The sequence below is a fragment of the Eschrichtius robustus genome, chromosome 19 (assembly GCF_028021215.1).
Source record: "Eschrichtius robustus isolate mEscRob2 chromosome 19, mEscRob2.pri, whole genome shotgun sequence".
Lineage (NCBI taxonomy): Eukaryota > Metazoa > Chordata > Mammalia > Artiodactyla > Eschrichtiidae > Eschrichtius > Eschrichtius robustus.
Window position 1 is genome coordinate 53,604,959 of NC_090842.1, and position 24,117 is coordinate 53,629,075.

The 24,117-nt window shown below is 58.9% G+C and overlaps 2 protein-coding genes across 5 annotated transcripts; both read left to right on the forward strand.

The window, feature by feature from the left end:
* Positions 1-209: 209 nt before the first annotated feature.
* Positions 210-2,820, forward strand: ZBTB32 (zinc finger and BTB domain containing 32). 2 transcript variants are annotated; one of them, XM_068528580.1, is made up of 5 exons: positions 210-1,231; positions 1,425-1,561; positions 1,679-1,747; positions 1,871-2,035; positions 2,221-2,820. In XM_068528580.1, the coding sequence occupies exons 1-5, from the start codon at positions 345-347 to the stop codon at positions 2,499-2,501; spliced, it is 1,539 nt and encodes a 512-aa protein (XP_068384681.1). In that variant the 5' UTR covers positions 210-344; the 3' UTR covers positions 2,502-2,820. The 2 variants fall into 2 exon arrangements, with proteins under 2 accessions (XP_068384681.1, XP_068384682.1); XM_068528581.1 differs by having other exon boundaries at positions 1,488-1,561.
* Positions 2,821-3,770: 950 nt separating this feature from the next.
* KMT2B (lysine methyltransferase 2B) lies at positions 3,771-24,023 on the forward strand. 3 transcript variants are annotated; one of them, XM_068528456.1, is made up of 37 exons: positions 3,771-4,139; positions 5,286-5,358; positions 5,598-7,615; positions 7,850-7,963; positions 8,058-8,208; positions 8,495-8,774; positions 8,936-8,991; positions 9,222-9,500; positions 9,808-9,902; positions 10,183-10,281; positions 10,423-10,536; positions 10,658-10,804; positions 10,904-10,999; positions 11,471-11,588; positions 12,092-12,205; positions 12,378-12,562; positions 12,637-12,726; positions 12,812-12,916; positions 13,050-13,123; positions 13,719-13,834; positions 13,930-14,021; positions 14,102-14,239; positions 14,980-15,138; positions 15,383-15,503; positions 15,581-15,659; positions 15,762-15,922; positions 16,976-17,203; positions 17,287-18,583; positions 18,670-18,759; positions 18,837-18,946; positions 21,933-22,070; positions 22,155-22,229; positions 22,334-22,511; positions 22,816-22,923; positions 23,041-23,124; positions 23,243-23,372; positions 23,463-24,023. In XM_068528456.1, exons 1-37 carry the CDS (start codon positions 3,771-3,773, stop codon positions 23,736-23,738), a joined length of 8,157 nt encoding a protein of 2,718 aa, XP_068384557.1. In that variant the 3' UTR covers positions 23,739-24,023. The 3 variants fall into 3 exon arrangements, with proteins under 3 accessions (XP_068384557.1, XP_068384558.1, XP_068384559.1); XM_068528457.1 differs by lacking the exon at positions 22,155-22,229; XM_068528458.1 differs by lacking the exon at positions 5,286-5,358 and having other exon boundaries at positions 4,104-4,139.
* The last annotated feature ends 94 nt before the right edge of the window (positions 24,024-24,117 follow it).

The following is a 24,117-nucleotide window of genomic DNA, read 5'->3' on the forward strand; positions in this document are numbered from 1 at the left end:
CAGGACCCATCTCTACTAGTCTTAAATCCACTACTTGAGATAGTTCTTAACTGTCTGGTCCTTGCTCTTTAAGTCCTGAATTTGGTCTGATTTCCATTCTCCCACCACCCTACCCCCACCCCTGGCCCCTGCTATGATTCTGGATAAGCTCAGGTCCTCTCTCGGGTCAGTTTATCTGCTCCATTCAGGACAGAGAGCTCTGATTCAGAACCAGCAACTCACTCTTTCTCCCCTCACCTCCACAGGCTTGAGAATATGCTGTTCCTCCCTCCACTTTTCACCATGGACCCCACACTGTGGCCCTTCTCTCAGAACCTCTGAGATTGGTACCCAGGCAAGGCACAATGCCCATGTCCCCAACAAGACTGCCTAGTCCCTATGGCTCTGATCGGCTGGTACGGCTAGCAGCCAGGCTCCGGCCAGCACTGTGTGATACCCTGATCACAGTGGGGAGCCAGGAGTTCCCTGCCCACAGCCTGGTGCTGGCAGGTGTGAGCCAGCAACTGGGTCGCAGGGGTCACTGGGCTCTGGTGAAAGGCATCAGCCCTTCCACCTTTGCCCAACTTCTGCACTTTGTTTATGGGGAGAGCCTAGAGCTGCAACCTGGGGAACTGGGGCGCCTTGAGGAGGCAGCCAGAGCATTAGGGGTGCAGTCCCTGGAAGAGGCATGCATGAGGGCTCGAAGAGATACAGCCAGAGAAGAGGTGGGTCCAGGGCTGAAGGAACAACAGGAGGAGCCAGAGAAACCCACAAGGGATTCTATGAGAGGAGTGGGGGGCTTTGGAGAGAAGCAGAGACCACAGAAGTTTGTTAGAGCTGGTGGGAAAGAACAGGAGACGTTGCACAGGCACAGGCCACCAAGAGAGAGCCCTGAGATGGCAGAGGCAACTCTGGAGGATCAAGGGGAGCAGATGAGACCAGAGGAGAAACTCAACCAATCCCCTGTTGGCCGCAGAGGAGCAAATGGGAAGCAAGAAGTGATCATGTGGGTGAGGGAGAGTCCAGGGGGCTCTGAGGAAAGTCTGCGGGAGTTCCCTGGCCCCCTTCCCCCACCAGGTTCCCTCCAAACCGGCATCACCCCTAGGCCCTGGTGGGCTGAGGCCCCTTGGTTGGGGGAGGGCCAGCCTGCCCTGTGGAGCATCCTGCTGTTGCCGCCCAGATATGGCACTCCCTTCTCCCATAGCACCCCCATGACTGCAGCCCGGCAGGAGGTCTGGCCTCAGGACCAGAGGTGAGTTGAAGAGCCTATGGAAGACCTCCGGTTGAGAGGGAGTGGCTCAGGAGAGGCAGCAGTGAAGGGTGGAAGGGCACCACATCTCTTATCTCTACTATACATTTCCTGAGCTGGGGAAAGGACAAGAAGCTCCCACCACAGGGAAAGCCAAAGCCCAGCCCCTGAGGACTCATGACACCTCCCTGCCCAGAAAGGAATTGGCCGGGATCCCAGGTGTAGCCAAAGCTGTAACTCTTCCCCATCCCACTCCCAGGATCCCACTGTCCCTGAACCTCCACAAAGGCCTCTGGAACCAGAACCAGTTGGCCTCCTGCAGCCCCACCCCAGGTAAGCCCCTCACTTGCCCTGCATGCACCCTGTAACATGTTCTCTCAGCTGGGGCTGAGGCTGGGGCTCCAGGAGTCCAGCCTGAGCAGAGCCCCTACTTCACTCTGCTCCCTTCAGGTTCCCTCCCCCAGGGCCCCACACAGCTCAGCCCTGGGGAGATGGAAGAGTCTGATCAGAGGCACACAGGTGAGTAGGGTGAAGGCACTTTTGCCTCAGCCCCACTGTAGCCCCTGATGTCTTGCCTGAGTGTTCCAGTGATCCGGCTCTGGGATTCCCAGCCCTGCCCTCCTTTGCCTTTTGTCCCCATAGGTGAACTTGCAACCTGTGTGGGTCATGTGGGCACAGCAAGCCACGCATCTCAACAACACCCTCCCCCACCCCCTCCTGCTCGGTCTCGGCCCTATTCTTGTTCTGTCTGTGGAAAGAGGTTTTCACTCAAACATCAGATGGAGACGCACTACCGTGTCCACACAGGTATGGGCGCCCTGCCCTGTGTGAATTGTCTACCTCCTTCCAAACTCCAGTGGGCCCACTCCTAAGTCCCTCTCGAGTGTCTGGCTCCCCCGCAACGACCTTGCCCAGTTGCCCCAATCTACCCCTAGGCCAGCCTTCGTTCCTTTCTTCTTTCCTTCATGGGTCTTCCCCTCCACCTGCCCTAGGAGAGAAGCCCTTCTCCTGTAGCCTCTGTCCCCAGCGCTCCCGGGACTTCTCAGCCATGACCAAGCACCTGCGGACGCACGGGGCCGCACCCTACCGCTGCCCTCTGTGCCAGGCCGGCTGCCCCAGCCTGGCCTCCATGCAGACGCACATGCGCGGCCACTCGCCCAGCCAGCTCCCGCCGGGATGGACCATTCGCTCCACCTTCCTCTACTCCTCCTCCTCCTCGAGGCCATCTCGGGCCTCGACCTCTCCCTGTAGGCCCCCTTCCTCAACCACCTGACAGGGTGTCAGTAGCTTCTTTGGCTTCAGCCACCGTACAGAATAAAAGATGGGCCGGCGGGCCGGCTAGGCTTCTGACCTCGCACCGCGGCTACGGCAGCCTAGCAAACTCTGCTCCAAGAAGCGTCGCAGGAAGGGCGCCAAGAGCCGTCTCCCAGATGACCGCGGGCCACAGAAACCTGGGCCAGCGAGCCCGTGTGGGGTGAGGGCAGTGAAGTGTGCACGAGTGAAGGTTAACTGTGCGGGGACTGGCGGTTCATCACCAAAATAAAGAGTTTCCTGTGCCCTCCTCTCCGGACCAGAAAGCCGAGTCCGGACTTCAGCCTGCGCGCGGGGGACAGCCTTGCCCCTAGTCCTGTAGCGGCCCCTGGTGGTTCAGCGCGGCGGCCACCACCTCCGTCTCCCGGGGCTCCCTGTCCTTCCCCGGAGGCAGCGGGCCGCGAGGACTCGGCGTCCAGGCCGACTTAGTAGCAAGCCCTGTGGGGGGAGGCTGTCGGAACCCAAGTTACCCGTCCCTTCCACAGCAAGCAACTGCGCGCGGAGTCTGAGTCTGGGCCCCCAGCCGGGGGCTCGAGAGGAACGCGTGCTCCGCCCTGCTTTCGGCCACCCTCCTTCTTTCCTAGAGCACAAGAGCCGAAAGGCCGCAGCCTCTCCGGCATCTTCCCTCCAGGCTGTACGAAACGGCTGCCGGGTCGAGCTCCAAACTGAGACTAATCTTTTGCCGCCGCCCCTTACCCAGCCCACGCCTCCTGCAGTAGCGAACTTCATTTTCCAGTGTCTCTGGTGTTCCCAGGGTCCGAGGCCCACCGCACTCTGGGAGTGGTAGTTCACACGGGCCGCTGGCCTCGACAAGAGCAATGGGAGGAGTCTGGGACAAGAACCACATCTCCCGGCGGCCCCGGAGATCGCTTTCTGGGTCGGGTCAGGACCCCATAATCCCAGCTCTCGCGGCCCTAGTTCGCTGGGAAGGAGAGAGGCGCTCGAACTACATTTCCCAGAGGCCCCATGCGCCTCATCCTCTCCCGCCGCGACGCGGGGGTCTCTGCGCTTCAGATGCGGTCTAAGGGTGACGGCCGGCCGGCCTCGGACTCCCGCTCCCGTGGTGCCCCGCGCGCGGCCGGCCCAGCCCCCGGCTCCCGCCAACCCGGCGGCGGCGCTGGTTGTTGTCGTGAGCCGCCGCCGCCCCGCCCCTCCTCTGCTCCCCTCCCCCCCGGCCCTGCTTACGGGCCGCCCCTCCCCCCGCCTCCCCGGCCCCTCTCACGGTGCCAAGATGGCGGCGGCGGCGGGCGGCGGCAGTTGCCCCGGGCCTGGCTCCGCGCGGGGCCGCTTCCCGGGCCGGCCGCGGGGTTCTGGCGGGGGCGGGGGCCGCGGCGGACGGGGCAGCGGGGCCGAAAGAGTGCGGGTAGCTCTGCGGCGCGGCGGCGGCGCGGCGGGGCCGGGCGGAGCCGAGCCCGGGGAGGACACGGCCCTGCTCCGTTTGCTGGGGCTCCGCCGGGGCCTGCGCCGGCTCCGCCGCCTGTGGGCCGGCCCGCGCATTCAGCGGGGCCGGGGCCGGGGCCGGGGCCGGGGCTGGGCCTGGGGCCCGAGCCGGGACTGCCTGCTGGAGGAGGAGAGCAGTGACGGGGAGTCCGACGATGAGGTGAGGCAGTCGGAGGCGTCCCCAGCGCCGGGCGGGGCGGAGGCGGGGGGCTTCCAGGGGTCTGGGTGGCCCCGAGGGGTGGCGTGGGGAACCGTGGTCCTCAGGCCTCCTGAGGAGGGAAAGGGCCGTGGAAATAGGCATGGGAGGAGGTAGGCTGCACGGAGCTGTCGGAGGAGGAGGCCTCTGAAAGTGGATAGAGAAGCCCGGGGTGTAGCTGGGCACTTGGGCCCGAGGCTGGTTCTGCTGAAGTGTCTTGGGCTGATCTTTCTTGGTAGTTGGTAAATCCAGGGCAGGAGAGGTTTGGGCTAGGAGGCTGTGGAGACTGCACGCCCAACCGGTGGTTGACAGCAGCAGCGTGGCTCGAGTGGACCCCAGGCTAGGGCTCTCTGGGCTCTTACCTGCAGGCTGCCCCGCCCGGCCGCATAACCTCCGACACATCCCTGATTTCACCAGCGCCCCAATTCTCCTTCTGACTTAAAGTGGAGAGAGGGTAAAATGGTGGAGGGTTTCCTCTTGGGGGCACAGGTTGAAGAGAAATGGAATGCAGGATGAGACTGGGCACTCTAGCAGGTCTGAGTTCAATTCAGGATTTATCACCAGTCTCTCAGAAAAGGTAGGAAGGTGTGCGTTTTATTACTTAGGACAGTTTGTAGCCACTTGAGGACTCAGGGCAGATTATAATATGATAAACCGCTTGATACACGCACACACACACGCACACACAAACACACACCCTGCTTGGGTGCCCCAATTCCCATTTTCATTCAGGAAGAAACTACAGTCCGAGAGGGTATAAGCAGAGGTTCCACTTTTTTCTCAGTGGGAGGATGAGGGAATCTGAGGATAGTGCCTACTGCCTGATCTGAGGAGACCCTCTTGTGTTCCCTTTGGACCAGTGAACCGCTGATGGCTGTGCTGGTGTGGTCTGGAACTGGGGGTGCAGGTTCAAAATATCCTCTGCCTCCATCCCTAGGAGGAGACCATCTTTTCTTTTCCCCTCACTTTCCAGTCTTTTTAGTTCTTTTGTAAATAGGGATATGTTAAGGGGGAAGCTGGGGATATTCCTCGGAACCTGAGTCTCACATGAAATGAGGGCTTTGGCACTGACTGCTGTTTCTCCCCTCCACCCCTGGTCCCCTAAATCAGGAGTTTCAGGGTTTTCATTCAGATGAAGATGTGGCCCCCAGTTCCCTGCGCTCTGCGCTCCGATCCCAGCGAGGTGAGTGATGGGGAAACTCTACCTCTATAGCTTTACAGGAATGTTATTCTTGCTTTTCATGTCAGCTCTTCCCTGCTCAACTAGAGTCTTCATCAGTTACCAAGTGTGTTCTGTGTTCAAAGCTCAAGCTAGGCTGGGCTGTCGGGGAAACAGACAAGACTTAGTCCCTGCCCTCCTGGAGTCTTCCTCAGTCTGCAGGGCTACCTTGACCCATCTCCCCACACCTATTCTCCTTTTAGGTCGAGCCCCCCGAGGTCGGGGCCGCAAGCATAAGACGACCCCCCTTCCGCCTCCTCGCCTAGCAGATGTGGCTCCTACCCCCCCAAAGACTCCTGCCCGGAAACGGGGTGAGGAGGGCACAGAACGGATGGTGCAGGCACTGACTGAACTTCTCCGGCGGGCCCAGGCACCCCCAGCCCCCCGGAGCCGGGCATGTGAGTCCTCCACCCCCCGTCGGTCTCGGGGGCGGCCCCCAGGACGGTCAGCAGGCCCTTGCAGGAAGAAGCAGCAAGCAGTAGTGGTGGCAGAAGCAGCTGTGACAATCCCCACACCTGAGCCCCCACCTCCTGTTGTTCCAGTAAAACACCGAACTGGCAGCTGGAAGTGCAAGGAGGGGCCCGGCCCAGGACCTGGGACCCCCAAGCGTGGAGGACAGTCTGGGCGAGGAGGCCGTGGAGGCAGGGGCCGAGGCCGAGGCGGGCTCCCCCTCGTGATCAAGTTTGTTTCAAAGGCCAAAAAAGTGAAGATGGGACAATTGTCCTTGGGACTTGAATCAGGTCAGGGTCAAGATCAACATGAGGAAAGCTGGCAGGATGCCCCTCAAGGAAGAGTTGGATCTGGACAGGGAGAGGGCCCCTGCTGGAGGAAGGAGCAGAAGCTGGAGGAGGACGGAGAGGAGGAGAAAGAAGAGAAAGACAAGGAGGAGGAGGAAGAGAAGGAAGAGCGAGCTGCAGCTGAGGAAGAGATGGTGCTAGCTGAGGAAAAGGAAGAGGCAAAGCTGCCGTCACCACCGCTGACTCCTCCAGCCCCTCCACCTCCTTCCCTCCCACCCCGCTCAACATCTCCTCCATCCCCACTTTGCCCTCCACCACCCCCAGTGTCTCCTCCGCCCCCACCATCCCCTCCACTGCCTCCTGCCCCAGAGGAGCAGGAAGAATCCCCTCCTCCCGTGGTCCCAGCTACATGCTCCAGGAAGAGGGGCCGGCCTCCCTTGACTCCCAGCCAGCGGGCAGAACGGGAAGCTGCTCGGGCAGGGCCAGAGGGCACCTCTCCTCCCACTCCAGTCCCCAGCACCACCACAGGAGGCCCTCTGGAAGACAGCCCCACTGTGGCCCCCAAAAGTACCACCTTTCTGAAGAACATCCGGCAGTTTATTATGCCTGTGGTGAGTGCCCGCTCTTCCCGTGTCATCAAGACGCCCCGGCGATTTATGGATGAAGACCCGCCCAAACCCACAAAGGTGGAGGTCTCACCTACTCTACGGCCTCCTGTTGCCACCTCCCCACTCGCCCCCCAGGAACCAGCACCAGCCCCATCTCCACCGCGTGCCCCAACTCCTCCACCTACCCCAGCCCCACTCCCTGAGAAGAGACGGTCCATCCTAAGGGAACCCACATTTCGCTGGACCTCACTGACCCGGGAACTGCCCCCTCCTCCCCCTGCTCCTCCGCCAGCCCCACCCCCGCTTCCTGCACCCGTCACTCCGTCCCGGAGGCCCCTGCTCCTTCGGGCCCCTCAGTTTACCCCAAGTGAAGCCCACCTGAAGATCTACGAATCGGTGCTTACTACTCCTCCTCTTGGGGCCCCTGAAGCCCCTGAGCCAGAGCCGCCTCCTGCCGATGACTCTCCAGCTGAGCCTGAGCCACGGGCAGTGGGCCGCACAAACCACCTCAGCTTGCCTCGATTCGCCCCTGTGGTCGCCACTCCTGTTAAGGCCGAGGTGCCGCCTCCTGGGGCTCCAGCTCCAAGCAGTGGGCAGCAGCCTCAGGCTCAGCTGCAGCCGCCTGTACAGGCCTTGCACACCCAGCTGCTGCCTCCAGCACTACCACCACAGCAGTCACAACTACAGCCGCAGTTACAGCTGCAGCCACCGCCACCGCAGCAGCCGCCACCACTGGAAAAGGCCCGGACTGCAGGCCTGGGTTCCTTACCACTGTCTGGTGTGGAGGAGAAAATGTTCAGCCTCCTCAAGAGAGCCAAGGTGCAGCTAATCAAGATCGACCAGCAGCAGCAGCAGAAGGTGGCATCTTTGATGCCGGTGAGCGTGGTACTTGGGCCAGGCCCCTGCACCCAGCCTCAATTCTCTGCAACCCCTGAACCTCGTTCCCTCCCTAGACACCCTCCAGCATTGCAGGGAACCTTCAGAGCCAGTCCTTCCCCTGTCCCCCAGCTTCCTGTGTTCCTTCCCTGGCCCCATCCCTCCCCAGTGCTAGTCTCCTGGCCCCATTTTTTCTCACACTCTAGCCTCTGACCCTGTTTATTCCCCCACCAGTCAAGCCCTGGAGGGCAGATGGAGGAGGTCGTGGGGGCTGTCAAGCAGATCCCAGACAGAGGTTGTGTCAAGTCTGAAGATGAATCGATGGAAACTAAGAGAGAGAGACCGTCGGTATGGAGTGGGAAGAAGGCCCTCTGAAGAAGGCTGGTTGCGGGGCCACAAGGGGCAGCGCTCCACATGTGTTCCTGCTTTCTCCTCCCCCCAGGGCCCCGAGTCCCCTGTGCAAGGCCCCCGCATCAAACATGTCTGCCGTCATGCTGCTGTGGCCCTGGGTCAGGCCCGGGCCATGGTACCCGAAGATGTCCCCCGCCTCAGTGCTCTCCCTCTCCGGGATCGGCAGGACCTCGCCACGGAGGGTAGGGGTGGGCTTGTTGGGAAATTTGACAGCTGTGTCAAGTTTGGGGGCAAGTGAAGGCATCAAGAACCTGGGGGAATGGCAGCTGAGTCGGGTGCTTGGGGCCAGGTGGCGAGTAGGTTGGAGTGCTAGGTCTTAGCACCTAGTGTTGGGAGCACCTGGAATGGGAGCACTGTGGGAAAGTGGGGACCAGAAGGCCAGTTGAATGGGATCTAGGGGAGGTTAGGGAAATGAGGTAGAACTCCTGGTGGCTTTGTGGCTCCATCCCGGCCTCTCCGCTGCACTAGATACGTCGTCAGCATCTGAGACTGAGAGCGTCCCATCTCGGTCCCGGCGGGGCAAAGTGGAGCCAGCAGGACCTGGGGGAGACTCAGAGCCTGCGGGGTCTGGAGGAACCCTGGCACATGCACCCCGGCGCTCACTGCCCTCCCATCATGGCAAGAAGATGCGGATGGCACGGTGTGGACACTGTCGGGGCTGCCTGCGTGTGCAGGACTGTGGGTCCTGTGTCAACTGCCTGGACAAGCCCAAGTTTGGGGGCCCCAACACCAAGAAGCAGTGCTGTGTGTGAGTAGCTGGGGTGCAGCCTGCATTCCCACCCATGGTTGTCAGTTACCCAGGCCTCCTGCCCCAGCAGAGCAGTGGGATTGGCATCCTTGTGGAGAGCTTCCTCTCTTCCCCCAGACCACCAGTCCCCTACCCTGGTGACGTGCTGCTCCCCTCCCCAGATACCGGAAGTGTGACAAGATAGAGGCTCGGAAGATGGAACGGCTGGCCAAAAAAGGTAACGAGGTTTGAGGAGCACTTCTTTACACAATCTTACTGAGATTCGTGGTACGGAGGAAACCATGTCTTCTTTGCTCTCCTTCCCATATCTTTGCAGTCCACCACCTTTCTTTTCTTTTCCATCGTGTGCTTGTTTGCTTCTGCCCCACTTTTTTCTGGCTTTTCTCCATCCCAGTGTCCCATGTCCCTGGCTGAGCTCAGATCCTACTAAGTCCCCTGTTCCCACAGGCCGGACGATAGTGAAGACGCTGTTGCCCTGGGATTCCGATGAATCTCCTGAGGCCTCCCCTGGTCCTCCAGGCCCACGCCGGGGGGCGGGAGCTGGGGGGCCCCGGGAGGAGGTGGTGGCCCCCCCGGGGCCCGAGGAGCAGGACTCCCTCCTACTGCAGCGCAAGTCAGCCCGGCGCTGCGTCAAACAGCGACCCTCCTATGATATCTTCGAGGACTCGGATGACTCAGAGCCCGGGGGTCCCCCTGCTCCTCGGCGTCGGACCCCCCGAGAGAATGGTGCGAATTGTTTGTTGCTTCCTCTGTCGGTCAGTTCTGTGTCTTTTGTGTGGAAGGGTCAGGACTCCCAGACCCAGGGCTTTGTCGGTCTCAGTGTAGAGAAGGGGAATGGTTTTAGTGGACAGGGAGGACGGGTGCAGGGTGCAGGAGGTTTTCAGTAGCCTGCTGAACAAGGCCCAAGTCATCCTAGTGGACCTTGTCTAGTTAAAGAAGGCCCTAGGGATCCAGGTAACAATTGGGGGTTGTAGAGGAGGGGGAATGGGGCAGAGAAGAGGGGGAAACCTCACCGCTCACGTGTCTTGCCTAGAGCTGCCAGTACCAGAACCAGAGGAGCAGAGTCGGCCCCGCAAACCCACCCTGCAGCCTGTGTTGCAGCTCAAGGCCCGAAGGCGCCTGGACAAGGTCAGCATAGCCCCACACCAAGAACCCCAAGTCCTGTGGAAGGCATGGCTCCATCCCAAGGAGCTTCCTGGCAAGTCAGGGTAACAGGCTCACTTGAGTGCCGTGGCGTGTCCACGCCAGAGGACAGGTCCTGAGGGGGTGAAGCAGGCCTGTCCTTCTGGAAGGCCAAGTAGGATCTGGGCAAAAGGTAGGGTTGGGTAGGCTGGAGGAGAGGGCGGTGAGGAGAAAAGTTGGTAAAGGGTGGGGCTGGCAGCACTCTGAGCACCACCATCCTCCCTAGGATGCTTTGGCCCCTGGCCCTTTTGTCTCTTTTCCCAATGGCTGGACTGGAAAACAAAAGTCCCCTGATGGCGTGCACCGGGTTCGTGTGGATTTTAAGGTATGGCACGGAGCAGGGGAGGGTGGCGGGGACTACGGTGGGAAGAAACTTGTTGATTATGAGTGAGAAACCAGGGCTTTAAGGTTGGGTCTGGCTTGTGTTCCTGGCTGCTCTCTGATCCCTTGTCTTCTTTTCCCTCAGGAGGATTGTGATCTGGAGAACGTGTGGCTGATGGGCGGCCTGAGCGTACTCACCTCTGTGCCAGGGGGCCCACCGATGGTGTGCTTGCTGTGTGCCAGCAAAGGCCTGCATGAGGTTGGACCCCTGCCTTTTTTCACAGCCCCCCAAGTCTGGTTTCTTGGGCCCTCTCCACAGGGTCACATTCCCTGGCCTCCTGGCCTCACACTCTGCCCGTCATTCCGTCTCCCCGCCCCAGCTGGTGTTCTGCCAAGTCTGCTGTGACCCTTTCCACCCATTCTGCCTGGAGGAGGCTGAGCGGCCCCTGCCCCAACATCATGACACTTGGTGCTGCCGCCGCTGCAAGTTCTGCCATGTCTGTGGGCGCAAAGGCCGGGGATCCAAGGTTTGGGCACGAGGGCCATGGCAGTGGAGGCATGAAAGAGAAGGGGTGTCCCTGTGCCAGTAGGTTCTGCCATTGCTGTCTTTCTCCAACATCCAACAGCACCTCCTGGAGTGCGAGCGCTGCCGCCATGCTTACCACCCAGCCTGCCTGGGGCCCAGCTACCCAACCCGGGCCACACGCAAACGGCGCCACTGGGTGAGAGATGAGGCCCCCACCCCTTACTTTGGAGTTCTGATTAATGCCGCACACCACCCCCAGACTTGCTCTAGGCCAGGGCTCTCAGGAGGAGGGGAAGGGTGGAGGTCCTTCTGAGACTTTGATAAACATCACACGTCCTCTTCAACAGTTTCACGTAGACAAGATTTATGTGCAGAATTTGTATGTAACGGTTTTACGGGCTCATGTATTCCATGGCCCCCAGCTCACAGCCCCCTCCTGCTCTAGCCTAACCTCTTCTGTCTCACTCTACCGATCTCCCCAGTTCATTTCTCTCCTGCCCTGCTTCTTTTCTTCTCGCTTCCTCCTCCTCTTCACCTCTCCTGCACACCTTTTCTCCTCTTACCCATCCTTCCTTATCTGTCTCCTGCCTTCTCTTTGCCCATCCCCCCTTCGCACTGCTCCAGCCCGGTGTCTGGCTTTCCCCCTAATGTCGCCCTGCCCTCCCAGATCTGCTCAGCCTGCGTGCGTTGTAAGAGCTGTGGGGCGACTCCAGGCAAGAACTGGGACGTCGAGTGGTCGGGAGATTACAGCCTCTGCCCCAGGTGCACCCAGCTCTATGAGAAAGGTGGGGACCTGGCAGGGGACCGGGGCCCCGGGGGCCACCGGGGAGTGGGCCAGGTTCCTAGACAAGCAGTTGGAACAGATAACTCTTCTCTAGTGGCTTTCTACTCTCTTCTAACTTTGGAGCCTTTCCTTCCACTCAGAGTACTCTCCCGCTGAGGGCAGTGGCAGTGGGAGTGGAGGGCCTGGAGCCCACCCTTGTGGTGGTCCCTGAGATACCTCCTGGAACCTCAAGTCTCCACTGAGCTCTTTGAAGACCTGGGCTTCCTCATTTACTCAGGCAGCATGTTTAGCAAAGCTCTTTCCTTTGTGAGGTCTTGGAGCTGCAGAGTTAGAAAAGCAGCCTTATCCTCAGCCAGCTTTTGGGGAGCGGTAGGGACCCAAGTGGGGCATGACAGAGGCAGCTCATGCAGCAGTCAGGGGATGGCTGGCCTCTGGGCAGGGACTCTGAGCGGCACCTAGTGGCACCAGCCCCTCTGACTTGTCTCTTCCTCCCTCTCGCTCCAGGAAACTACTGCCCGATCTGCACACGCTGCTATGAAGACAACGACTACGAGAGCAAGATGATGCAGTGCGCCCAGTGTGACCACTGGGTGCACGCGAAGTGTGAGGGGCTCTCAGGTGAGTGGGTGGATTACCTGGGGGCTGGCCTCAGTCCTTTGGGGATCCCTGTTCTACCTTCCACCACAGGCCCTCAGGGGACAGGGCTAAATGTTCTTGGTGATCTGGGGGCTACTGAGAGCCCTCACATCTCCCTAAACCATTTTTTCCTTTCCTACCCTGTCTGTTCTAGATGAAGACTATGAGATCCTTTCGGGGCTGCCAGACTCGGTGCTGTATACCTGTGGGCCGTGTGCTGGGGCCACGCACCCCCGCTGGCGAGAGGCCCTGAGTGGGGCCCTGCAGGGGGGCCTGCGCCAGGTGCTCCAGGGCCTGCTGAGCTCCAAGGTGGCAGGCCCACTGCTGCTGTGCACCCAGGTCTGGGGCCCCAGGTGGCAGGACGGGGTGGGCCTAGGCCCAGCACGAGCCCTGCTGACTTCCCCTCTTTGCAGTGTGGGCAGGATGGAAAGCAGCTGCACCCAGGGCCCTGTGATCTGCACGCTGTGAGCCAGCGCTTTGAGGAAGGCCACTACAAGTCCGTGGTGAGTGGGACACTGAGAGGAACAGGTGGGTGCCAGGAGGAGAGGGTTGGGGTCGAGGCTCGAGTCCTGACAAACCCCCTTACAGCACAGCTTCATGGAGGATGTGGTGGGCATCCTGATGAGGCACTCGGAAGAAGGAGAGACGCCGGAGCGCCGGGCTGGAGGCCAGACGAAGGGGCTCCTACTGAAGGTGAGCTCTTTGGGGGATGCCTGGAGGGTAGCTAGCGTGGTAGTGGGGAGGAGAGAGTGGGTCCTTCAGACCCTGCCCCTGCCAGCTCTCCTGGGGAAGCCAATTCTTCTCATCCTGTTAACCTGCTCCCCAGCTGCTAGAGTCTGCGTTCGGCTGGTTCGACGCCCACGACCCCAAGTACTGGCGACGGAGTACCCGGCTGCCCAAGTGAGCAAGGCTGGGTAGCAGGAGGGGAACCAGGGAGTGAGGGCAAAGGCAAGGGCACCTAGGAGTCCAGGGTCAAGCTGGACTGAGACGAGGAGCCAGGGTTAGGGTCTGGAGGGTGGTGGAGCCAGCATGAGAGTCCCTAGTGGCTCTAGACGAGCAGAGACTCAGATTGTGTAGTTAACTCTCACTTCGGTTCTACTTTATGCAAGGCGGTGTTGGGGACAGCAGTGGGCGAGCCATGTTTGGGAGGGTGGGCAGGCACTGATGACCCAGACAGGGCGCTGATGGGGAGACCCAGGGGCTGTGGGAGCCCAGAGGAGGCGCCTGCCTAGGAGCCTAGGGCCTGAGGCTTCCCGGAGAGGTGACATCCAAGCTGAGAAGTGGAGGAAAAGTATTCCGGGCATGAGGAACAGTGTTTCGTGGGCCAAAGGTGGCATGAGAGAGCCTGGCTTGTTTGGGAGACTGAGAGAAATTCTACGTAGAGAGAGGACAGAGAGTGTCACGGCATGTTCAGGCTGATACTGTGGGTGGGCCCCAGTGCAGCCCCCACCCCCCGTTAAAAGGCGTGTCAGAGGCTGACCCTGCCTGTCCACAGCGGAGTCCTCCCCAATGCCGTGTTGCCCCCTTCCCTGGACCATGTCTACGCTCAGTGGAGGCAGCAGGAACCAGAGACCCCAGAATCTGGGCAGCCTCCAGGGGATCCCTCAACAGGTACTGGGAAATCGGGGCTGGAAGCCAGATCCCTTGGTTGGTGGGCCAGGCTCCAGGTCCTCATTCTTGGACCTTCCTTCCCACACCCCTTCCAGCTTTCCAGGGCAAGGATTCAGCTGCTTTCTCACACCTGGAGGACCCCCGTCAGTGTGCGCTGTGCCTCAAATATGGGGATGCAGACTCTAAGGTGAGGGCTACTGCATGAAGCCCAGGCTGTGGGGTCTGGTCTCTGGGGCCTCCCCTCCTGCCACCCTCCTCTGTCTCCAGGAGGCGGGGCGGCTTCTGTACATCGGGCAGAATGAGTGGACACACGTCAACTGTGCCATCTGGTCAGCCGAAGTGTTCGAAGAAAACGACGGCTCCCTCAAGAACGTGCACGCTGCTGTGGCTCGAGGGAGGCAGATGGTGAGGGCATGGGCCTGGAGAGGTGGGCAGTCCTCGGGGCCCTCCTCCACTCGGAGACAGCTCTTGTTTAGTCTCTGTCACAGCTTGTCCTTCCACTGCTGGTCCTAGGTACCTTTCTTGGTTGTCCCAGCACTGTGGTGCTGCAGTGACAGCAGCTCTTTTCCTATTTGTGCTCTCTGGTCGTAATATGGGCCTGAAGCCTGGGAGACTAAAAGTTAGTCTGTTGAATCCTGTTGATTAAACCTGTGCTGGATGCTTTCCATACAGTGTGGCACGTAGCTCTTACTACATCCCTATGAGGTGAGGTGTAGCCTGAGTTAGAATCCCCCTTACCAGTTTCGAACCTGAGTCAGGTACTGTAGAACGTCTCCAGCTCACCCTCAGAAAGAAGGATGATAGAGAGATGTACCACGGAGGGCAGATGTGAAGATGAAATGAAATAATACAGGTTCCATGCTAGAACAGCATGAGGAAGATGGTAAGGTAAATGCCACGCTCAGCCTTAGCTCTTGTTATTTTTTTTCCTACTGCAATTCTGTTTCAAACAGTCTGAAATGGTTTTGATGTGTACGTGACCCTGGATGCAGCTAGGGGAGAGGTAATGTTTGGTGAGTGCCTTTGCTTGGTGAGGTGCTGGGCTAGTCAGGGGCCCAAGCAGAGTCTCAAGGACAATGATGCTGAGTGTGAGGCCCTGGCTCGGGTCACTGGCTTCCCCCTTTAGCATCCCCTTCCCCCCACAGCGCTGTGAGCTCTGCCTGAAGCCTGGAGCCACGGTGGGCTGCTGCCTTTCCTCGTGCCTCAGCAACTTCCACTTCATGTGTGCCCGGGCCAGCTACTGCATCTTCCAGGATGACAAGAAAGTCTTCTGCCAGAAACACACAGACCTGCTGGATGGCAAGGTTGGCCCGCACCCTGGGGGAGACAGCTCCCCACTGCACTCTCTTCCTCTTCCACTCAGGGAGCTCCGTAGCCCCTCAGGCCTGGCCCCAGCTGCCTCTCAGTGTCTCTTCCTTGTTCCCTTACCCCCTGCCCCCAGTCCTTTAGTCAAGCCCCCGACTGACCAGTCTCTGCCTCCAGAGCCTTCCCTCGCATCCCCCTCACCCCCCACCAATCCAGCAACCCCATTTGCCAACCCCCTCCCAGGAGATCGTGACCCCTGACGGTTTTGATGTTCTCCGCCGAGTCTATGTGGACTTTGAGGGTATCAACTTCAAGCGAAAGTTTTTGACGGGGCTTGAACCTGATGCCATCAATGTGCTCATTGGTAAGCAGCTTGCTCTCTACCCTGGTCTTCCTGACCCTGCCTGGGCCCACCCTCCTGACCTCTCCTCTGCACCATAGGCTCCATCCGAATCGACTCCTTGGGCACTCTGTCTGACCTCTCAGACTGCGAGGGACGGCTCTTCCCCATTGGCTACCAGTGAGCAGCCCAAGGGACATTGGTGGGGCGGGGGGGTCTCCAGGACTGGATCTTGTTGCCTAAGTTGTCCTGACCCTCCTGTCCCACACGCCCACCCCTCAGGTGCTCCCGTCTATACTGGAGCACAGTAGATGCTCGGCGGCGCTGCTGGTATCGGTGTCGAATTCTGGAGTATCGGCCATGGGGGCCGAGGGAAGAGCCGGTTCACCTGGAGGCGGCAGAGGAGAACCAGACCATTGTGCACAGCCCCGCCCCTTCCTCAGGTACAGCCTGGGAACTCCTTCATTTTCTTCCCTGAGTGCTGCCCTCCCCAAACAGTTACCCACCAACCCTTATTCTCCTTGTGCCCTAAGGAAACCCCAGGATGCTTGCCATTGTTCCACTTGTTGTAATGGCAGTAGCTTGAGATGACTTAATGGCTGCGCATAGTGTGCGGGGGCTGTGCTCAGCGTCTCCCAGGACGCTGAGGGGAGAGCGCCATGCTACCTGCTTGTGCACAAATGTAGGGAGCATTTATGGCCACCTGACTTGGGGCTGCGTGCTCATGTAGTGCTCCCCACAGCCCTTTGAGAAAGGTATAAGCTCCTCTGTACAACTCAAAGAGGGCAGTAGCTCTCCACAGTGACCTAGTGGTGGAGCCAGGATTCAAGCCTAAATCTGCTCATTTCCCAAACTGGCACCTTCCCAACTGTGCTAGCACTGAGGGATGTAGCTGAGCGCTGGATGGCACGAAGCAAAGAATGGGCTTGGAGATAGGTAGAGGGAGAGGTCCTTGTGGGCCAAATGGGAGGAGGAGGAGATTTGGATTGCGCTTGTGGGTAAGGTGTTTGTTCTGGGTTGGAGCATGACACAGGGTAGAGAGGGGAGGAGGATACAGCCACCCTGGCTGGAAACAAGGAAGTGTTGGGAGGAGGCAGCAGAGATCAGCTTGCACAGATTGGGTGGAGCCAGGTAATGGGGAGCCGCAAGCGCCAGGACGGGGTGGATGCATTTGATGTGGCAGGGATGTGCAGAGCAGGTAGGACTGGCCGTGTGTGGGGCCTGAATCAGCAGTAGGCAGCCAGCAAGTGGGGAGATGGCAAAGGATGGGTGAGGAAGGGTCACAAAGGAACTCTGACCCAGGTGTGTGTGGAGGTTTTGCAGAAGCCGCAGAGGGGTTTGGGACCTGGGTGATGACTGGGAACCCATGCGCCTTGTCCCTAGCTCAGGGGCCAGGCAGAGAAGGTACGGTTGGTTCAAAAGAACGAAGGGTATGTGAGGGGAGGCTTTCACAAAGAGCCCCTGCCATCCATGATGCCATTCTCTTGCCTCTTTAGAGCCCCCAGATCATGTGGATCCCCCACCAGATACAGGTGCCCTTATCCCTAGAGCTCCTGAGCACCACTCACCCGTTGAGAGCCAGGAACCCCCACTTCGGCCGGATCCAAGCAGCGCCCCTCCTCCAGCCCCCCGCTCCTTCTCGGGGGCTCGAATCAAAGTGCCCAACTACTCACCATCCCGGAGGCCCTTGGGGGGTGTCTCCTTTGGACCCCTGCCCTCCCCTGGTGAGTACCTGGGAGTGTCTGGGAGAGGGGTGGGGCAGGGTGAGGCAGGAGCTCCTGGCTGACCCTGACCCTTCCCCCTACAGGAAGTCCATCTTCTCTGACCCACCACATCCCTACGGTGGGAGACCCGGACTTCCCAGCTCCCCCCAGACGCTCCCGTCGTCCCAGCCCCCTGGCTTCCAGGCTGCCACCATCGCGGCGGGCCTCTCCCCCTCTCAGAACCTCTCCTCAGCTCAGGGTGCCCCCTCCTACCTCAGTCGTTAGAGCCCTCACACCTACCTCAGGGGAGCTGGCTCCCCCTGGCCGGGCCCCATCTCCTCCACCACCCCCTGAAGACCTGGGCCCAGACTTTGAGGACATGGAGGTGGTGTCAGGACTGAGTGCTGCTGACCTGGACTTTGCGGCCAGCCTGCTGGGGACCGAGCCCTTCCAGGAAGAGATTGTGGCTGCAGGGGCAGTGGGGAGCAGCCACGGGGGCCCAGGGGACAGCTCGGAGGAGGAGGCCAGCCCCACCCCCCGCTACGTCCACTTCCCTGTGACTGTGGTGTCTGGCCCTGCCCTGGCCCCTGGAGCCCTCCCTGGAGCCCCCCGCATTGAACAGCTGGACGGAGTGGATGATGGCACCGACAGCGAGGCCGAGGCAGTCCAGCAGCCTCGGGGCCAGGGGACTCCACCTTCAGGGCCAGGAGCAGGCCGGGCTGGGGTCATTGGGGCTGCAGGGGACAGGGCTCGACCTCCCGAGGACTTGCCGTCAGAAATCGTGGATTTTGTGTTGAAGAACCTAGGGGGGCCTGGGGAGGGGGGCGCTGGGCCTAGAGAGGAGCCACTCCCCCCAGCACCTCCCTTGGCCAATGGCAGCCAGCCCCCTCAGGGCCTGCCCCCTAGCCCAGCTGACCCCACCCGGACGTTTGCCTGGCTCCCTGGGGCCCCAGGGGTCCGGGTATTGAGCCTGGGCCCTGCCCCCGAGCCCCCCAAACCTGCCACATCCAAGATCATCCTTGTCAACAAGCTGGGGCAAGTGTTCGTAAAGATGGCAGGGGAGGGTGAACCTGTCTCACCCCCAGTGAAGCAACCACCTCTGCCCCCTCCCATCCCCCCCACGGCCCCTGCTTCCTGGACTCTGCCCCCAGGACCCCTGCTGGGTGTGTTGCCAGTTGTAGGGGTGGTCCGCCCTGCCCCTCCCCCACCCCCCCCTCCACTGACGCTGGTGTTGAGCGGTGGGCCCCCCAGCCCGCCCCGCCAGGCCATCCGCGTCAAAAGGGTGTCCACCTTCTCTGGCCGTTCCCCACCAGCACCTCCCCCAAGCAAAACTCCCCGGCTGGAGGAAGATGGAGAGTCCTCGGAGGACCCCCCCCAGGGTCCAGGGCTTTGTGGCAGCGGGTGAGTGAGCGTGCCCAGGCTGCGGAGTGGGAGAAAGGTGGGCAGGAGAAGGCACCTCAGCCTTCTCACGGTCCACCCCGCACCAGGTTTAGCCGAGTGAGGATGAAAACGCCCACTGTGCGTGGAGTTCTCGACCTGGATGATCCTGGGGAGCCCACCTGGGGGGAAAGCCCGAGGTGAGTGGCCAGCCTCCTTTCCCTGGAGGCTCTGGAACCTCTGTCGCTTCCTCCTTCTGACAGGTCTCTCCTCACAGGCCCCTCCAGGACCGGTCCCCTCTGCTGCCACTTCCAGAAGGTGCTCCTCCCCGGGCCCCCGATGGTCCCCCTGACCTGCTGCTTGAGTCCCAGTGGCACCACTACTCAGGTAGGGGCCAGCCTTTCCCTCTCACTGCATCCTTCCCCGTGCTTGCCTCAGCTGAGTAACTCACAGATACAGAATTGGTCCACTTAAAAAAAAAAAACAAAAAAACAACGCACTGGGTGTTGCACATTGCACACCTACCTGGGTACGAGCCTGAGGCTGGGTGTTAAGAGTTACAGAGACACCCTTGGGAGCTTATGGCCTGTGTCAGAAACAGACACATGCCTGTTCAGTGTGCCCAAGAGCCCAAGGAAGGGCTTCAGGGGCTAGTGTACCAGGGTCAGAGGTTAGGTACCTAGTAAAGCCAGAGATGAAGTTCTGGGGATCATCCACAGAGGATGGAGCCCACCTAGGACCCAGAGGAAGGACAAGAACAGTGGGAAGGAGACCAGAGGCGGGTGGTGTCCCAGAGGCTCAGGGAAGGGAGTGGTCAGCAGTGCCAACTGCCACACACAACACCAGGCATGTGGGGTCTAGGATTGGTGTACTGTCTGGGCAGGTGGCACAGGGTAGGGAGGATGTTGTGTCCGAGTCCAGAACTGAAAACAGTGTTTGATGAGGAAGCCAGAACAGTAGCCAGGCACCTTGCCAAAAAGCTCAGTTAAGAGTCTGGGGTGGGGGTTGGGGGTTGGGGGTTGGGGGGAGCAGCTCAGAGGGGTTTGGTGTGAGGGCTGTGACAGCAAAAGCAAGAATGAGGGTGGAGGGGACTCGTGGATGGAAAAGGAGGTGGGAGGAAACATAGCGGTCAGGTTCGCATAAGAGACCCCTGAGATGGAGGGAAGGACATGAGGAAGGCGTACAGGCATACCTCGTTTTATTGCCCTTTTTCTTTGTCACGTTTTTTACAAATTGAAGGTTTTTGGAAACCCTGCATGGAGCAAGTCTATCAGCGTCATGTTTCCAACAGTATTTGCTCACTTTGTGTCTCTGTGTCACACTTTGGTAATTTTCTTAATACTTCAAACTGTTTCATTATTTGTTACGGTGATCTGTGATCAGTGATCTTTGCTGTTACTCTCGCAAAAAGATTACAACTCCCTGAAGGCTCACATGATGTTTAGCATTTTTTTAGCAATAAAGTATTTTTTAATTAAGGTATGTACATTGTTTTTTTAGACATAATGCTGTTACACACTTACTAGACTACAGTATAGTATAAACATAACTTGTATATGCACTGGGAAACTAAAAGATTTGTGTGACTCACTTTATTGCAATATTCGCTCTATTGCCGTGGTCTGGAATTGAACCCGCAGTATCTCCGAGTTATGCCTGTACTTGCAGAGATACGAGACATCAGTATGCAGGATGGGGGCACGTGGAGCAGTTCTGGCTGATGGACTCAGTGAAGCTGGAAGGGCAGTGCTCTGTTGGTCATGGAGGGCAGTGGGAGAGGGAGTAGGCTACAGCCAAGTAAGCTGATAATTGAGCAGCCTGCGGCTCAGAATTCCTTGTGGCCCCACGTCCTGTCCAGATGTGTGGATTTTCTCATTATGTAGAGCTAAGCTGCTGAGTATGGAAGTGGAATGAAGTAGACTGAGACTGTTTAACTGAAAGGCTACTTACAGGGGTCGGAGATGGCATGAGGATATGGCAGTGACCATGACAGACAGGTCCCTGCCCATAGGGACCAGACCACATTTTGCTAGAGGAAACAGATGCATAATTAACAAGCGCATTCTAGCTTAGGATGAGCACCATGAGAAAGAAGAAAGTGAGAGTGTGCCCAGGCGAGGCCTCTGTGGTTGTGCTCAGGGAACAGAATGGAAGTGAGGATGGGGAAAGGTGGCAGAAGTCAGAGGTGGACCCTAGGGCATTGCGAGGCCCGGAGATGATGTGGGGGACACGGCAAGAGTTAGGTTTAGAGTCTTGCTTAGGGCTGGAAGGGCATATAGGCAGGTTGGCCCAGAGCAGTTCTGTGGGGAGAAAGTATGGCCGTGTGACTCCTGCCCCTCCTAAAGTATGCTCCACTCAAACGTATGCCCCCCACCCCACTCAACCCAGGTACAATGGTCAGGCCTCAGTCCACATCCTGCTTGAGCCAGTAGCAGCATTTGGTGTGCTGATCCCTCCCTCCTTGAAGCACTTCCTTTCCTGGCTTCCAGCACCCCAGCCGTCTCCTCACCTATGGCTGTGCCTCCTCACTGCCCCAGCCTGTCAGCTTTGGTGTGTCCCAGGGCCCTGGCCTTGACTTCTCTAATCTCCACTCACTCCCAAGTGCTCTTGTCTAGCTTCCTGGCCCTAAACCCCATCTCTAATTCTGATAGCCCCCAAATCACTAGCCAGGCTCTTATATCCTGCTGCCTGTTCGCCATCTCCACAAGCAAGTTGAAAGGGGAGGTTTTCTAAGAGGAATCTCAGGCTCAACATGTTCCAAACAGTTCTCGACCTTCACTCCAAACTCGTTTCTCCCTCACCTTCACCAACCATCTCAGTCAGTGAGCATTTTATCCTTCCAATTGTTCAGGCTCCACACCTCAAGAATTGTCCTTGACCCCCGTTTTCTCTCAAATCCACCTCACCTGTGTCAGCTAGTCCTATCTGTTCTAGCTTTAAAATTTTTAGCCCCTGAGAAATCCCTCATAGTGTACATATACTTGATTCTGTGAGTATGGGCCTTTATAATAATATACTGGTAATCTTTACAGAAATGTGGTGCACATAAGAAAAATAAATGTGCAAAATATAGTAGTTCTCCAGTATTTTAAATTTTGTGTGAGATGCGGAAAAATGAGGGGTAGATCGGCATTTACGGTAGACTGAGTTTGAGTGAGCCATAAGCATGTCCTGCAGTAAAGGGACTGTAGGCCCTCTAGAAAAAATAATGTCCATTCTTTAGGGTTCACTGGGCAAATATTGCAGGAGGAAGGCCCTCAGACCTAGCAACTGTGCCTATACGCGGGGAGGAAGGAAGGGCAGAGGGGAACCAGGGGCTTTTGAGTCCAGGAGGGGTGACCCTCACCAACTCTGATCTGCTCCTTGGGACCAGGTGAGGCTTCAAGCTCTGAGGAAGAGCCTCCATCCCCAGAGGACAAAGAGAACCAGGCCCCTAAACGGGCTGGCCCACACCTGCGTTTCGAGATCAGCAGTGAGGATGGGTTCAGCGTGGAGGCCGAGAGCTTGGAGGGTGAGTTTGGGAGTAGCACTGACAGGGAGGGAAGGTGTCCCGTAGAACACCATCCTGACAGCTCTGGCCCTGCCCTCTCCCCAGGGGCATGGAGAATTCTGATTGAGAAGGTGCAAGAGGCCCGAGGGCATGCCCGGCTCAGACATCTCTCCTTTAGTGGTAACTGAGGGGTTTCACAGGGATGCTGGGGGCCGGGATGACTCCCTGTTGGCAGGATGGGCCTCCGACATGACTTACGTGTCCTCACTTTTGACTCTCCCCAGGAATGAGTGGGGCAAGGCTCCTGGGCATCCACCACGATGCTGTCATCTTCCTGGCAGAGCAACTGCCCGGAGCTCAGCGCTGCCAGCACTATAAATTCCGCTACCACCAGCAGGGAGAGGGCCAGGAGGAGCCACCCCTGAATCCCCATGGGGCAGCCCGCGCTGAGGTCTATCTCCGGTGAGAGGTCTGGGGTGTGGTGCCTGAGTCGGGGTAGCCCTGTAGGAGTTCTCAAGGGTGGGAATTAAGTCTTTACAGATTAGAAACTGAGGTCTGAGGAGAAGATACTAGGCCACTCCAGAAGTTATTCCTAGAGTTCACATCAGAAGAATGAACTTCATCTGTTCCCCTTTTGCTGTGTCTTCAGTAGTAGCAGTATTGCTCCTACCCTACCGGCAGCAGGCCCGGGCCAGAGAATAGATGGGTAGCATCTTCTTGGAAGAATCGGTGTGAACCTTCTTCCTTTCCTCCCTCCCACCTGCAGGAAGTGCACCTTTGACATGTTCAACTTCCTGGCCTCCCAGCACCGGGTGCTCCCTGAGGGAGCCACCTGTGACGAGGAAGAGGATGAGGTGCAGCTCAGGTCAACCAGGTATGGAGGGCAGGCCAGGGTACTGGAGATGGTCTGGAAAGGTCCAAAAGAGGGTGATCGGGGCAAGAGAGGTCATTCCTGGGTACCAACCTGTGTGACGCTGCCGTCCCCCACCAGACGCGCCACCAGTCTGGAGCTGCCCATGGCCATGCGCTTTCGCCACCTCAAGAAGACATCCAAAGAGGCTGTGGGTGTCTACAGGTCAGTGGGGTCGGGGGGAGGATGCCCCTTGGGTGGATGGATAGGTGCCCTAGTGTGGGACTGCCTTGGTTCTGTCCCCCTGCCCCCTGACCTCCCCCTTGCCCATGCAACCCTGCAGATCTGCCATCCACGGGCGGGGCCTGTTCTGTAAACGCAACATCGATGCCGGCGAGATGGTCATTGAGTACTCTGGTATTGTCATTCGCTCTGTGCTGACTGACAAGCGGGAGAAGTTCTATGATGGGAAGGTAGGCTCTGCCAGGCGATGGGAATGAGACGGGTGAAACGGTGTGGTCCATGGGAACAGAGCCCCTGACTGCCCCACCCTATCGCTGTAGGGCATTGGGTGCTACATGTTCCGCATGGATGACTTTGACGTGGTGGATGCCACCATGCATGGCAATGCCGCCCGCTTCATCAACCACTCGTGTGAGCCCAACTGCTTCTCTCGAGTCATCCACGTGGAGGGCCAGAAGCACATCGTCATCTTCGCCCTGCGCCGCATCCTGCGTGGCGAGGAGCTCACCTATGACTACAAGTTCCCCATTGAGGATGCCAGCAACAAGCTGCCCTGCAACTGTGGCGCCAAGCGCTGCCGTCGGTTCCTTAACTGAAGCTGTGGCTGCCTGCCACGCCCCCCGCTGCCATCTTGCCCCTCGTCCCTCCCAGAGCATCTCACCCCACCCTCACGTTCAGGGTGGATGTGGGCATGCAGGTGGCAAGGGCCCTGCCTCCACCCCTCCAGCCCACCCAGCAATCGCCCCCTTCTTTCCCTGGGGGCCCAGGATGTAGATATTGTACAAAAGTTTCTAAATCCCTCCTTTTCTATGCACTTTTTTATTTAAGAGGGTGGGATCCCAGGTGGGAACCCCCCACAATAAAGTCTGTCAATGTTTGGAGAGGTGGTCTTCCATTTGTATGGTGCTGGGGGCAGGTAGGAGCATCTGTTCCTCTGCGCCCCACACTCATCCTGAGCCAGGGAAGGCGAGAGGG

Bases quoted from the DNA above. Each gene is read 5' to 3' on its own strand.
- ZBTB32 (XM_068528580.1), top strand. From the start codon at position 345: ATGCCCATGTCCCCAACAAGACTGCCTAGTCCCTATGGCTCTGATCGG. The intron at 1,562-1,678 runs GTAAGCCCCTCA...TGCTCCCTTCAG, and splicing joins CTCCTGCAGCCCCACCCCAG to GTTCCCTCCCCCAGGGCCCC. The intron at 1,748-1,870 runs GTGAGTAGGGTG...TTGTCCCCATAG, and splicing joins GTCTGATCAGAGGCACACAG to GTGAACTTGCAACCTGTGTG.
- KMT2B (XM_068528456.1), top strand. From the start codon at position 3,771: ATGGCGGCGGCGGCGGGCGGCGGCAGTTGCCCCGGGCCTGGCTCCGCG. The intron at 17,204-17,286 runs GTGAGTACCTGG...TTCCCCCTACAG, and splicing joins TGGACCCCTGCCCTCCCCTG to GAAGTCCATCTTCTCTGACC. The intron at 23,125-23,242 runs GTCAGTGGGGTC...GCAACCCTGCAG, and splicing joins GAGGCTGTGGGTGTCTACAG to ATCTGCCATCCACGGGCGGG.